General features: G+C 41.4%; 1 protein-coding gene across 3 annotated transcripts in view; it reads right to left on the bottom strand.

Moving 5' to 3' along the window:
• The window catches only part of fgd (faciogenital dysplasia), a 213,084-nt gene that overhangs the window by 88,820 nt on the left and 108,647 nt on the right, over window positions 1-15,617 (bottom strand). For 2 of the 3 annotated variants that reach the window (XM_048606534.1, XM_048606535.1), the window contains exons 3-4: window positions 12,845-13,034; window positions 10,842-11,430 (exon numbers count right to left, since the gene is read on the bottom strand). In XM_048606534.1, the coding sequence (XP_048462491.1) occupies window positions 10,842-11,430; window positions 12,845-13,034 (779 nt within the window). Of the gene's footprint in view, window positions 1-10,841; window positions 11,431-12,844; window positions 13,035-13,552; window positions 13,663-15,617 lie in introns of those variants that run through there. The other variant, XM_048606536.1, reaches the window with a different exon arrangement.

Below are 15,617 nucleotides of genomic sequence, written 5' to 3' on the forward strand. Positions count from 1 at the left end.
TGCCTTGTGCAATGTAACCTGTATGCCTCTAAGACTTTTATTTCCACCCTGTGATGTGCATGTCCTTGCTTCCTGTGATCTGCCTGTACTGCTCATAAACAAAGCTTTTCACTGTACTTTAGGACACGTGACAATAAATAAATAAAATAAAATAAAATTAGTCAGGACAGTTCACTGTTCACAAAAAAAAAGGAGTACAAAGATTTGGGGAAAAGAGAAATAGGTTGCCTTTGTGATTAAAAAAAAATTGCGTCTGAAACTCAGGAACAAATAGGACCACAAGGTTTCACATAGTCTGGTCCAATCTAGGACAGTGACCAGTGAGGGGAACTGAGTCAGTGACAATGAAACAGAGTCTGTCATGTCTGTAAGACAATGGCTTCAATGTTCCCAATATTTAAGCCAAAGAAATTTCTGCTCGTCTAGTACTAGATATTGGATAAGCAACTTCACAACAAGGTTGATAGTGGCTGTACTGTCAGCATACATGTGGAATCTGATGCCATGAGAGGAATCCGAACCAACAGAAACTTGGTGGGTTTCAGCAGTTAAAACTTGGAAAAACATCAAACCCAACCCTTTTCACTTTTAACAGAGCTGAGATAGAGGGTTGGGTAACTAACACATTCACAGAGATTGCTTGGTTGTTTAATTATGCAAACACTTGTCTCAAATTTAAATCATATTCTCAACATAACCTTTCCAGACATCAGAAAACCTTGCAGCTACAAGGGGGAGAGGTCTGCTGGATCCAAAAGGTAAATCTCTTTCCATTTACCTACTTTCCCTCCCAACATTGGGATCTCCTATCATTTTCGCCCACACCAAGTATTTCTTGTCACTAATCTCCTACCCAACCGAGGTCTGGAGCTGAAAGATTACCCACTGCAGCTGGAAAACCGACAGAAAATGTTAATCAGATCTGGTTGTTAAACTCCATTCCAATTTTGAAAAAAACCTTCCCAAAGAAAAAGATCCTTTCCACCAATTCTGAGCCAATATCCGGTCCCCCTCTTTCGAATAATGCAGCTAATAGTAGTAAGGCGGCTAAATATGATAAACAAATTAGGAAGGAATGAGAAATGGTTAATTTGGGAACTCTAGAGCTAATGGCACAAGAACAAGATAAGGAGTCATGACAAAAGATATTCTGTGATTTAAAAAAAAATCATGAATGTACTGGAGGGCAGTTCCACTCAGAACAATGAAGGAGACACATTGGAAAAAAATGGTGTGTTCACCATGTCAAAGGCTGTAGGCATAGCAAGAAAGACAAGGAGAAATACTATACCACGGTTGCAGGTATGCAGGATTTCACTTGCAACTTTGTTGTTGTGGTAAGACGGTATTGTTTGGAGAGTTTCATGCATATATGTATGGGAAAGATGGGCATGAATCTGGGAGGTAGCACGTTCAAGAAACTTTGGAGATGAAGGTAAATTAGAGATAAGTCAGTAGTTACAAAACTTCCCAATGATTGTTGTATTCTTTCTTAAGTGGAGCACTCAAAATATATATTATTCCAGGTCAGGATGACTAGCAATGCAATAGGCACTTGCAATCAAACGTCCTTGCTTTAACTGTGTTAAATGCTTGTGATGAAGCCCAACATCATCTCAGTCTTCAGTTTTGTTCAGTTCCAAGAACTAATTTCTAATGATTTATGCACAACCTGACACCATTCCCCTTCCCCAATTATTCCCCACTTATTCTTTTGATGATGATGATCTTATCTGTTCCCCAATGATACTTCTGAAGTTCTCTGCTTCACACTTCATTACATTAAGCAGCATCCACCATTCTTCTCCCAATTTGCTTTGAGTGTTTTTTTTATCTTTTCCATTCACAGAGATAGAGAGGGAGAGAAAGAGAGAGAAGGATTGTGATTTTTCTGAGGAAAGATCACCGGATGTGAGACGTTAACTCTGATTTTTTTTCTTCACAGATGCTGCCAGACCTGCTGAGCTTTTCTGGCAACTTCTGTTTTTGTTCCTGATGCACAGTGTCTGGGCAGTTCTTTTGGTTTTTATCTGGCCTATTCACTGATCTTTTGCAATTTTTTGCTCAGTTCTGCAATTGGCTGCCTACTCCATCAATAGATTGACATCCATTTAAAGTTGATCACTTTTCTCTTCACAGCATTCAAAAAAACTTCCAATTTTGGTGTTAGGTCCAAATTTGGAAGAGGTACTAGGTTGTTAATGCATAATCAAGCAAAGCAGGGGTCCAAACACCAGACTCTGGGGACTGTATTGTAAATACATCTCCAGTCTTCCAAAATAACTGTGGACCAATAGTAAAAACCAAAAGAACTGTGGATGCTGTAAATCAGGAAAAAAAACAGAAGGTGCTGGAAAAGCTCAGCAGGTCTGGCAGCATCTATGAAGAAAAAATATCAGAGTTAACGTTTCGGGTCCGGTGACCCTTCCTCAGAACTGATGGTATCTGGGAAAATGTTGGTTTACTGCAGAAAATAGGGAGGGAGGGAGCAAACGATTAGATAAAGGATAGAGCCCGAAGAGAGAAAAGAGCAGTTGGATAGACAAAGGAGTTGATAACAATCTGATTAGGCGGGTGAATAGTTGTTAATGGGCATTATTAGTGACTAACAACAGGTAGTGTGTGATGGCAGGCTATGTGAAAACAAGGCCTGGTGTGTGGGGTAGGGGGCTGGGACATGGGAGAGTTTAGGCCCTAAAATTATTGAACTCGATATTGAGTCTGGAGGGCTGCAGGGTCCCCAGTGAGGTGTTGTTCTTACAGCTTGTGTTGAGCTTCACTGGAACACTGCAGCAAGCCAGAGACAAAGATGTTGGCCCGGGAACAGGGTGATGTGTTAAAGTGGCAGGCAACTGGAAGCTCAGGGTCTTTTTTGCAAGCAGAACATAGATGTTCTGCGAAGCAGTCACCCAGTCTACGCTTCGTTTCCCCAATGTGGAGGAGACCACATTGTGAGCACCGAATGCAGTAGACTAGATTCTGGGAAGTGCAGGTGAAACGATGCTTCACCTGGAAGGTATGTTTGGGCCCTTGGATAGTAGAGAGGGAGGAGGTAAATGGGTAGGTGTTGCACCTTTACCAGTTGCAGGGGAAGGTGCCATGGGGCTATGGGGGTCTGTTGGGGGTGAATGAAGTGTGGACCAGGGTGTCCCAGAGGGAACGGTCCCTGCAGAAGGCAGACAAGGGAGGGAAATGTGTGTCTGGCGGTGGCATCTCACTGGAGGTGGCGGAAATGACGTCTGATGATTTTCTGGATCTGGATGTGACCTGACTGAGGGCCCTGTTGACAACAGTGCTCTTCCTACCTTGACTCAGTCTTCTATCCCCTGGTTCAATCACTGCCCACAATTTCTCTGACACTTTACACCGACACTTTACACCAGTACCAAAACTTCCAATTTACAGGCTCCAGCCGCCTCCTCTCTGCCATGGGATGTGCAATCCCTTTTCATGTAGGTTCCCCACCAGGAGGGTCTTAAGGCTCTCCGCTTCTTCCTGGAGCAAAAATTTAAACCATCCCCACCCACCACCACCCTCCTTCACTTGGCTGAGGTCGTCCTCACCCTCAACAACTTCTCTTTTAACTCCACTCATTTTATTCAGGTCAGAGGAGTGGCCATGGGTACTCAAATGGGCCCTAGTTATGCCTGTCTCTTCATGGGGTACGTGGAATATTCCTTATCACAGTCCTATTCTGGACACCTCCCACAACTCTTTGTCCGATATATCAATGATATCATCGGTGCTGCCTCTATCTCTCATCCGGAATTGGAAAAGTTAATTGATTTTGCTTCCAATTTCCATCCTGCCCTCACTTTCACCTGGTCTATCTCTGACTCCTCCCTTTCCTTCCTCGACATCTGTTTCCATTTCTGGGGATAGACTGGCCACCAATATCCACTATAAACCCACTGACTTCCAAAGTTACCTGGACTATACATCCTCACACCCCAATTCCTGTAAAGACTCCATCCCATTCTCTCAGTTCCTCCGTCTCCGTAACATATGTTCAGATGAGGACAACTTCAACAAGGGAGCTTCCAAAATGTCCACCTTCTTCATCACCTGAGGATTCCCCAGAACCATTGTCAACAGGGCCCTCAACCAGGTCCGACCCATCTCCCGCAATTCCGTCCTCACCCCTTCTCTTCCCCCCCGCAACAGCGATAGGGTTCCCCTTTTCCTTACCTACCATCCCACCAGCATTCACATCCAGAATTTTATCAGACGCCATTTCCAGCACCTCCAGTGAGATGCCACCATCAGACACATATTCCCCTCCCCTCCCTTGTCCGCCTTCCGCAGGGACCGTTCCCTCTGGGACACCAAGGTTCACTCTTCCTTCATTCACAACACCTCCCCCACCCCCAAACAGCCCCACGGCACCACCCCCTGCAACTAGCGAAAGTGCAACACCTGCCTATTTACCTCCTCCCTCCCCAGTATCCACAGACCCAAACATACCTTCCAGGTGAAGCAACACTTCACCTGCACTTGCCCGAGTCTAGTCTACTGCACTCGAGCTTACAATGTGGTCTCCTCTACATTGCGGAAATTGAGCATAGACTGGGTGACTGCTTCACAGAACATCTACGTTCTGCTCGCAAAAAAGATCCTGAGCTGCCTGCTACTTCAATGTACCACCCTGCTCTCTGGCCAACATGTCCGTCTCTGGCTTGCTGCAGTGTTCCAGCAAAGCTCAACGCAAGCTGGAAGAATAACACCTCATTTTCCACTTGGGGACCCTGCAACCCTCTGTACTCAACATTGAGTTCAATAATTTTAGGGTCTAAACCTTCCCAAGTCCCAGCCCCCTACCCCACACACTAGGCCTTGTTATCACATAGCCTGCCATTACACACTACATTAGTCACTTACAGTCCCCATTAACAGCTATTCACCCTCCCAGCTAGATTGTTATCAACTCCTTTGTCTATCCAACTGTTTTACTCTCTCTTCGGGCTCTATCTTTTATCCTATTGTTTACTCCCTACCCATACCCCTCCCTACTTTCTGCATATAAACTGACTTTTTCCCATTCACCATTAGTTTTGAGGAAGGGTCACCAGACCCAAAACATTAACTGTTTTTTTCCCCTCACAGATGCTGCCAGACCTGCTGAGCTTCTCCAGCAACTTCTATTATTTGTTGTGTGGAGCAACAGTTCCTGTCTCCTGTCACTCAGACAACACTTGCACTGTAATTTCACTTCATGGGGCTGAGGTTTTAACTCTGCTCTCAATGTCTTTTCAAAGTCTACATACACCAGATTAACTGCATGGTCTTGTCAAAACCATACTTAACTTCTTTATTTCTCCACACACATCCAAGTGACAGTTGATTTTGGCGGAAATTATTGTTTCTTAAAGCTTTCCCATCACACAGGTTAAACTGCCTGGACTGACCTAATCCTTCCTATTTTTACACAAGGACGTGACATTTGCAATTCTCAGTTCACTAACACTATCCCTGTGTGTCTAAGGAGGATTTGAAGATTACAGCCTTCCCAACTTTCACCCATCCTTCCCCCATTATCCTAATCGACATCTCATTCAGTCTTCAAGATTATCAACTTCAAACAGAGCAACTTATCCAATTTATCCTCCATAATTTTTAACCAATCTCTGGTCTCAACTATCTCATCTATCACACTTATTAAAGACAACACAAGTACCCAATTAGTGCCTGAACCATGCCCTTTGTACTTAGTGCATGGACTCTAACCCTGCCTTTACCATACTTTTGCTATTTATATCCTGATAAAAGATTTCGGTATTCCCTCTCATGTTGGCTGACGGTCCTGTCGTTATTGGTTTTGGTTTGTAACTTCCCCTCTGAACTTTCTGCGACAGTCTCAGATCAAATGTGGATGAAAGAGCTGGATTGCAGGGGTGAGGTAAGAGTGACTGCCCTTGACATCAAAGCCACATTTGACAGTATAGCTTCAAGGAACCTTAGCAAAACAGAAGTAAATGTTTTCCACCTGATTCCCATTCTGCTGTTGGAGTCATACCTGCAACAGAAGGCGGTTGTAGTTGTTGGAGGTCAGTCATCTCAGCTCCAGGTCATCTCTGCAGGAATTCCTCAGGGTAGTGACCTAGGTCCAACCATCTTCAACAGCTTCATCAATGACATTCCCTCCATCATAAGGGTAGAAGTGGGGATGTTTGCCAATGATTGCCTAACGATCAGCATCATTCGCAATTCCTCAGATACTGTCCATGTTCAAGTGCAATATGACATGGACAATATCCAGGCTTGGACTGACAAGTGAAAAGAAACAATGGTGCCACACAAATGATAAGCAATCACAATCTCCAACAAGAAAGAAACTAACCATCAGCGCTCGACATTCAATGGTATTACCATCACTGACTGTCCAACTATCAACATCCTGATTGTTATCATTGATCAGAAACTGAACTGATCAAGCTATATGAATACAGTGGCTACAAGAGCAGGTCAGATTCTAGGTGTCCTGCAGCGAGTAACTCATTTCCTCACTTGTCAAAGCCTGTCCACCATGTAAAAGCACAAGTCAGGAGTGTGATGGAATACTCCCCACTTGCCTGGATCAGTGCAGCTCCAACAACACTTAAGCAGCTTGACACCATCCAGGACAAAGCAGCTGGCTTGATCAGGGCCACATCCACACTCTCCCCCACTGACACAGCAGCAGGATGTACCATATACAAGGTGCACTGCAGAAATTCACCACAGTTCCTTAAACACCACCTTCTAATTACATGACCACTTTCATCCAGAAAGACAAGCGCAGCAAATACATGGGAACACCACCACCTGCAAGTTGCCCTCCAAGCCAGTCACTGTTCCTTCAGTGTTGTTGGGTCTTAATCCTGAATTTCCCTCCCTAAGAGCATTGTGGGTCAACCTACAGCAGTGGACCGTACTGCTTCAAGAAGACAGCTCACTACCACCTTCTCAGGGTAACCAGGGATACGCAATAAATGCTGGCAAGCCAGAAACACCCACACCTTGATGAATGAATTTTAAAAATGTGGGTTCTTTAGTCAGTCCTGATGAAAGATCAGTGACCTGAAGCATTAGCTTTATTTCTTTCACCCATTCACTGCCTGTCTTGCTGAGTATTTTCAGTGTTTTATTTTCTTTCAGATTCCCAGCATCTGCAGTATTTTGCTTTTCTCACTTTCTGGGCTGGATTTTGTTGCGTTAACAGGCCATTTAGAGGTATCTTTCTTAGCTATTTGAGAGTGGCTGGATTTTATACCCATGTTGCAGCTATTGGGCTGTTTTCAGGTTTCATATCTCTAAGAATATGAGCAACCCCTTCTAAGAGATGCCAACTTTTCCCAGCAGCAATGGGTGCTGCCCTTAAAGCAAAGAGAAATGGGGCTGTGGTTCAGTGGAGCAAATTGGTAGGCACAGGAATAGGGGTGGGGGCGGGTGTGAAATAAGAATGAGGGTAGAAAGGTTACATCTGGGAAGGAAAGTATCGCTGCTCCTGGGCCACAGAGTGCACAATGAGGATGAATAGGAGGTCCTACTTCCTCCATCCTGCAGAGAGACATCCCACATTGCCTAGGGCTCAATCAATGCAGATAAAATGCCAGATGTCATATGTAGAGGCCCTTGATAGGCTGCTTAAGTGACAATTAGCTTCTTAGCAACAGGACCTCCATGTTTCCGCCACAGGCAAACCCTGTACCTACCCTAACAATGTTTTCAAATCCCCCTCTCCTATCTCTAACTCTTGTAGTTCTCGAAAAATTCAGTTCAGTTTCCAGTTTTGGTCTCCCTACCTATGGAAGGTCATAGTCATCCAAGGAGGAGTGCGATGAAGGCTCACCAGATCCCTCCTGCAATTAAGAAACTGTTGTATGGGGAGAGATTGAGTAGCCTAGATGTATATTCTCTTGAATTTAGATGGATGATAAGTGATCTCATTGAAACTTGTGCTAAGAAACTACTAACACTTGCTAAGAAAATGTTTCCCAACTCAGAATGTAAAACAAAGAATCAAGGTCTCAGAATAAGTGGTCAGCCATTAATGACTGAGATGTGAAGAAATGTCTTCACTTAAAGAATTTTACATCTCTGAGACAACTCCCCTAAAAAGCTACAGATGCTCAGTTGTTAAGTATATTCAAGACAATAGTAATGAGGGAATTAAGGATCTGGGATAGTGTGGGCCAGTGGACTTGAGGTCAATCAGCCATAATCTTCATCAATGGTATGACTGGCTTTAAGGGGCAAATAGACAACTCCAGTTCTGTGATAACAGATTCCAATATATTTTTCCCACTATTTATTGTAAACCTGCAGCTGATTGTACATAGTTATTCAAAAATGTATTGTCAATAGAAGACTGGCAATCTGTGAACATATCCCTAATCTGGTGAGCTGTAGAAGTTTCTAACTGATACATTTCAAATTTTCTTTTCCATTCACTTCAATATTCTTAAGTAGAAACCCAACTAGCCCTGGAGATCTATCGAACTTGAATTCCATTATGTTAGTCACAACAATTTATTTCCTAACTACACACAACACTGGAGACCCCAAAGATGTGTCCTCAGCCCCCTACTGTACTCCCTGTATGCCCACAACTGTGTGGCCAAATTCCAAACGAATGTCATCTATAAGTTCGCTGATGACACTACCGTAGTGGGACAGGTATCTAACAATGACCAGTCAAAATACAGAAGGAAGGTACAGGGCTTGGTGATGTGGTGCAATGAAAACAACCTTGACAAAACTAAAGATCTGATCATTGACTGCAGAAAGAAAGGAGGAGAACACACCTCCATCTATATCAATGAAACTGAGGTTGAGAGGGTGAAGTGTGTCAAGCTCCTCAGAGTGACGATAACTGACAACCTGCCCCGGACATACCCCCCAACCCCGGAGTGACAGTCAAGGCGGCATAACAACGCCTCTTCTTCCTCAGGCGGCTCGGGAAATCTGGCATGTCCACATAGTCCCTCACCAACTTCTACAGATGCACCAGTGAAAGCATACTGTCCGGGTACATAATGGCCTGGTATGACAACTGGTCTGCCCAGGACTGTAAGGAACTACAGAAGGTGGTGTGCACAGCCCAGACCATCACAGAAGTGAATCTTCCATCCATGGACTCCATTTACATGGCTTACTGCCGCAGAAAGGCTGCAAGCATCAAAGACCCATCCAAACCTGGTGATGATCTTCTACAATCTCTTCCATCAAGCAGAAGATACAGAAGCCTGAACAGACACGCAAGCAGCTCAGGAACAACTTCTTCCAGGCTGTTATTAAACTGATGAATGCACTCTCCAGCCTCAAATAATGCTGATCTCGCTAACATTGATCTCGCCTAGCACACGCCTTGTGCAATGTAACCTGTATGCCTCTGTCCAAGTCTTTTTGACCTGTACATTCTTGCTTACTATGATCCACCTGTACTACTCACAAACAAAGGTTTTCACTGTACTTTGGTACATGTGACAATAAATCAATCAAACATGCATATCTAAGCGTCTCCCCTTCATTGATGTTTATACATTTGTGTGCATGTAGTATTCTCTCCCACTTCTCCACTGTGAATGTAGAAACATTACAAAACACCCATGATATCCACAGGTTTGGCTAATATCTTAAAAAAAAACTGCAGTGGACATATGCATTTATTTACCAATTTTTGATCCTTACACGCAGAGGATAATACACTGCAAATACACATGACAAAATTCCAGGTTTATTATACATCCTTTGTTCTTGTTATGTTTGGTCTCTTCATTGATTTCTACTATTTTTCTGCTCCTTGTCCTTGATTTGATTTATTGTCACATGCATCCAAGAACAATGAAAAGCTTTGTTTGCGAGCAGTACAGTCCTGATCACTATTTCTTGATCCTGGATGAAGTTATATTTTTCACTCAATATTAGTCATATCCATTCATGCACCATTAAATTTCATTTAGACCTTCAGCTGTTATGCATTTATAAGTTGGTCATGTTTACACCTCTGTTGCATCTCAGTAAGCAAGTGAATGGGAGTGTTGTTGGATGGTGCACGTCATATTAGGAAGATCCCAGTATTAGGATCATTTGTGGTGTGTCCCAGAGTGACTAGCCTCTGCAAAACTTGTGTCTCAAAATCCAGAAGAGAAATACAAGAATTAAGAAGTTGAGGAAGAGGATGGAGGGAAAAACTTAATGAGGCAGCTACATTTATTCTGTTATTCATTATTTTCAAGGTAAAAATTATATTTGTATGCAGAAAGCAAACTATTGCAGGCATACGGAGTAACCAATTCCAGAAAATTTGCTTCATTATTTTCTCTTTGATCACTGCAGGAAAACTTTTAACAATCTATTGACTTCAAATAGTGCTTCTTGCATGGGTTAATTGTGATTGCAGACAAGTTCATAAAAGAAAAAAATTGAAATGTTACACCACAAACTGCATTGCCTGTGAAATTCATAGGATGAGGGCATTGCTGGCTAGGCCAGCATTTATTGCCCATCCCAGAAGGCAGTTAAGAGTCAACCACATTGCTGTGGGTGTGAAGTCACATATAGGCCAGCGCAGGTAAGGATGGCAGTTTCCTTCCCTAAAAGCCATTAGTGAACCAGATGGGTTTCTCCCCCAACAGTCAACAATGATTTCACGGTCATTATTAGACTCTTATTCCAGATTTTTATTGAATACAAATTCCACCATCTGCCATGACGGGATTCGAACTCATGTCCCCAGAACACTACCTGGATCTCTGGATTAACAGTCCGGTGATAGTACCACTCAGCCATCGCCTCCCCTTCTACCAATTAGTGCTTTTGGTGCACATGTTTGATTAAAATCTCTGAAAGTAACAGCTTACCTTGATTGTTTCTGACTGTTCAATCTTAGGCACTTCTGCTAGTTCATTTTCTTCACTGCTGCCTTCATCCATATCACTATCATCATCTTCCTGAGTGGAATCTCTCTTTTGTTGTAATTCAGAAACATCACCAGGCTTGATCTCCAAATCATTTCCATTTTCCATAGAACTGACATTCTTCGTTTCCTCTGTGCTTTCTTCATTAGGGAAAACTTCACCTTCCCCACTACATGAAGGACTGTCAATGCCACTGTCTCTGTTGGGTATTTTGCCATTCGCATTGTGCTCCAGAGTAGACTCACCAACTTCAGCTGCAGCTCTTGCCTCTGGAGTCCTGGCTATGCTTGTACAGTCATTGTCTTTTACATTACTGTCTGTCATTGTAACATTGCCCTCATTGGAGTGTTCCGTCACTTCCACACCAATTTCTGTTTCATTAGATTCAGTTTTTTCTGTTGAACCCTCAGCTGAATCTCCTGCAGGTTCTAATTCACTGTCAGATGCTGCACACTCAGAGGAATCCTGAGACCGCTCCATTTTCAAGGATAAAATCAGCTGATTTCTTTTGGTGAATTCTGGACTTAGCTGCCTGCAGTAACACATTGACATTTCACATAGATACAATTAACTTGAACAAATACCATTAAACTGAACACAAAGGCAAAAATATTACATACTGAAGATGTGAAATATGAATAGAAAATGGTGGAAATACTCAGTGGACCAGACAGCAACTAGGGGAAAATTTTCTGGTTATAGAAATACATTTTAGAAACAAAAAGGCTTATACTACAGGAGGCCAATTCAGCCCTTCATGTCTATATCAGTTTATATTCCCGTTAAAATTTTAAAAACTATTATTTTTGAATTTGTAAACAATATATACATCAAATAAATCTGCATCCATGATTTACAAGAGGTAAAAGATATGTAGAAAAAACAATATCTTTTCTCGAAATTAAGCAATAATGTTTAACATTATTGGTACATCTGGCTAACACCAAGCTTCTGAGGACATTATTAATTTCAGTATTATCCTTGGATTTAAAGAGTAGATAAAACCCTGGGCAGTTTAATCCAATTTCTACACATCATCTCAGGAACCAGAGATTGGACACAGCCATTTTAACCAACTGACAAATTCTGATTGATCCAGTTATATTAGGGCATGAGACAATCAAAAATTAGGTATCAAATCAGTGTTCTGTTTCCTGCATTGGTTACGCCTTTAAAAATGCAAATGTTTAATAATATACAACGAGTACATTGATAGAAGGAAATAACATTAATACTTGAGGCCCAAAGATGTTATCTGGAAGAACCATTTCAAGAACCCTTAGTTATACAGCTGTACTGGCAAGAGAAAAACTCAAATTTAGCCTTGTGTGTAGCTGAAAGCTGATTCAGTTGAAGGACAACAAGGTGTAGAGCTGGATGAACACAGCAGGCCAAGCAGCATCATAGGAGCAGAAAGGCTGACGTTTCGGGCCTAGACCCTTCATCATTTTCTTGGCCTGCTGTGTTCATCCAGCTCTGCACCTTGTTGTCTCGGATTCTCCAGCATCTGCAGTTCCCACTATCTCTGATTCAGTTGAAGGATAAATGCTTTCTGTGCACAATAGACAGTACAACTTGGTTTGTGAACGTAAAGAAAAATAACGTTTTATAAACCTGAAGTCAATATTTTAGGAAATTACTTGAAGATTGCCCTTTTTTATTAAAACAGGCAACAAGTTTACCAAGGTTGCTATTTTCAATCTTCAGAAAATTCTCTTAAATGATTTGTAATCTAAAAGTCATTATATTAAAAGACGTAACTTAGGTATTTCGCTGAGAGCTTAAAGAACTCAGCATTAGTGTTGAGAGCTACGTGCCACTCTCACTTGCTGCAAGAAAGTGACAGAAAAATGTACAAGCTCAGAAACATTATCTATGGAGGACTCAACAACATTTTTAAAACTCGGCAAGATTGCATTTTTAAATAGGCAGACAGAATGACTTACCTGACGCTTTCAAATTTCTCAATAAGGGAGGAGACACAAGACAACACCGGTGTTTCTTTGCTCTCAGCCTCTGAACAGGTGCTCTTGGTTAGCTTAGGGTCAGCTGGCAAAGGCCTTGATGGAGCTGGAGGAATCAGCTGAAATGGTGCTTCTTGACACAAGGCTTGAAGATAGGCAGGTTTAGGAGGTACTAATGTAAAAATATGGAGAATTATTTAATAAAGTTCTTCTTTACAATTCAACTGGTGTCTTCAAAAATCATTTCTTGTCACGAACAGATCGGCAAGTTTGATTTAACACATTCCAGGTTTCTGTTTTATTCTGGAAGATCCCATTACACACACTGAAAGCCACAACCTATAGGATTCTAACTATACATATGGTGAAACATCTTGTTACTATACTCCATTTTTAACCTGTCATTTAAAGACATTTCGTACGACATCAAATGTTTCAATGTTGGGCTTGCGCTTCCTTGTTGTTAGAACAGGAAATGCTGAAAATGACTAACAAAAATGTGGTTTTTATAACCGTAAGTAAAGGTACTGCAACACCCAAGGCAAAAACAAAGTCAAATAATTCACTTGAATCAAATAGTTACATTCATGACAGTGGATGAAAGCATCGATCTTTTCTGCGTATTAACAGATTATTATGGTGTTAGTGCACACTTTCTAATTTTGCGGTAGAGCAAATATTGTACTGAACTCATGTCTTTCTATGGCTATGTTCAGCTTCTCCACAGCTTCCTTCCTCTTTCTTAGTCTGGTAGATCTGCTCAGAAACAAAGTACTCAATTCAAAATTATTAGTTATGTTCAACACATCCAATTAAATACTGGGCCATCTGGAAGATTGGCAAAAAGAGAAGCAAACATCAGCCTGAAGTATTTTCCTATTTAATGTTGCTTATGTATATTTTCACACGAGCGGTACGAAAATATTTACGTAAGCAGTAACCATAGTAACATTTAAATTTGAGGCAGTGTTAAAATTGGGCTCTGAAAAGATGAAGGCAATTGTATCTTAAAGCAGTATCATGCAAAGTTTATGAATCTAATTTAAATAGACCAGAAGTCACATCAGCTGGCGTAAAGAAGCAAACTTAAAAATTACTTTCAAAATTGTAAATTTTGATGACTTTACTGTCCAAATTCAAACCTTTAACTAGGATTTTATTTAAAAATCACACTTTGTGATCCAGACATTCAATGTTGATCAACAAATAAATCAGTAAAAAGATTCAAAAGTGATATTACTCAGAAGGGGAGGAGGCAATGGAGAGAGTGTGCTAGAAAGAAGAGGAGACACTATTAAATGACAGAACGATGGATGACTGCTGCTTTATGCCTCCAGCTAAATACAAAGTGATGGAAATTAATATATAATGTGGTTATATTTGGATCTATTGAAAGATTTTTTTTAAAGCTTCTAAACCTATACTCATGTTACAAGAACATTGATCAATATTAATATATAATTAGACAAGACTCAGTTCTTTAACAATAACCCAACCATATGCAAATTAGTACCTCATTACAGGGAATGGTCACCAAGAATGCCGATGTATGGCAAATTTCATTTCTACTCAAATCAATCGAGTCTTAACTGGATCCATATTATCTGTAATCTTTGTCTAAATGCCAGATCTTATTTTATTCAATTATTCTCCTGAAATGAAAATATTTTATATCAGTTTCACAAATCCAGTGAAATACTTCAAACTGAATAGGTAAATGAAACCGTCAAGACCAATATTATTAATGGACACCATAGCAAATTTGTTGTCAGGGCAAGTGCGCATGAATTAGTATCATTCTAACATCAGTACAGGTATTCTGGTTTAAATAATCTTCTAAACATGTCTCAGAGATAGAAGGAACTTAACATGTGCTTTGTTTTAAGAGAGTTTGCAAATTAGTGAAGTACCTGAATACTGCTGCAGTTACCAAGCATGCCTTTTTTTGAAGAAACCAGCTGCAGGTTGGCTCACTGCTTTCCCCCAGCCTCTCACTCCCACCCATTTGTCACTACCTTTCCTCAACCCTCCTCCACACCACATTCCTCACACACCCTTCCATTTGCACCTTCTCGCTCCCTTAACCCAATTTTCCCGCTCGCCTCTTCCTTCTTCAGAATCCACGTTATGAGCAAGAGGATCACTGGAGGGAGGTGGCAAATGGGAACCAAGTGGAAATAAAGTAACGCGCTCATAAGTTAGAAGATTTTTTTGGGCCAGTTTGGCTCAAGGTACCAACAGGAATCGAATTTAAAATCTTTATGTCATCAGGGCCTAAGTTATCCAGAAAGTCTTTTGGGAAAGCAATTTTCATTACCACATTTTCCTTTAACAAGCCTTTTGTTAGCAACATTAGGAGTGCTAAATGAGGGCGAGCTGTATTAACTCAGCAAGATCAAACTAAATACGTATCGCCTGACAGTTCAACATTAGCCCAAAATATGAGTTCATATCAATTGGCAAGAGGACAGGACAGCGTTAAACATTTTAAATTTGTCTACCATCAACATTACAAAGTATCAGTATAGTGTCAAATTGTATACAAGAGCCAAATAACGTGATCCTTGTTTTCTATAGCCTGCCTATTGCACGAAGCACATAATTAACTAATCCAGGGGCTGTGGGCATCACTTGTTTCTCTAATTATCTTAAAGAGGGTGGTGGTGAGGAGGATGAGTCACCTTCTTGAACTGGTTCAGGCGCATCTGCAATACTGTTAGGAAGCAGTTCCAGGATTTTGACCCAGTGGCAATGA

Source organism: Rhincodon typus, chromosome 16 (assembly GCF_021869965.1).
Source record: "Rhincodon typus isolate 14 chromosome 16, sRhiTyp1.1, whole genome shotgun sequence".
Classification (NCBI taxonomy): domain Eukaryota; kingdom Metazoa; phylum Chordata; class Chondrichthyes; order Orectolobiformes; family Rhincodontidae; genus Rhincodon; species Rhincodon typus.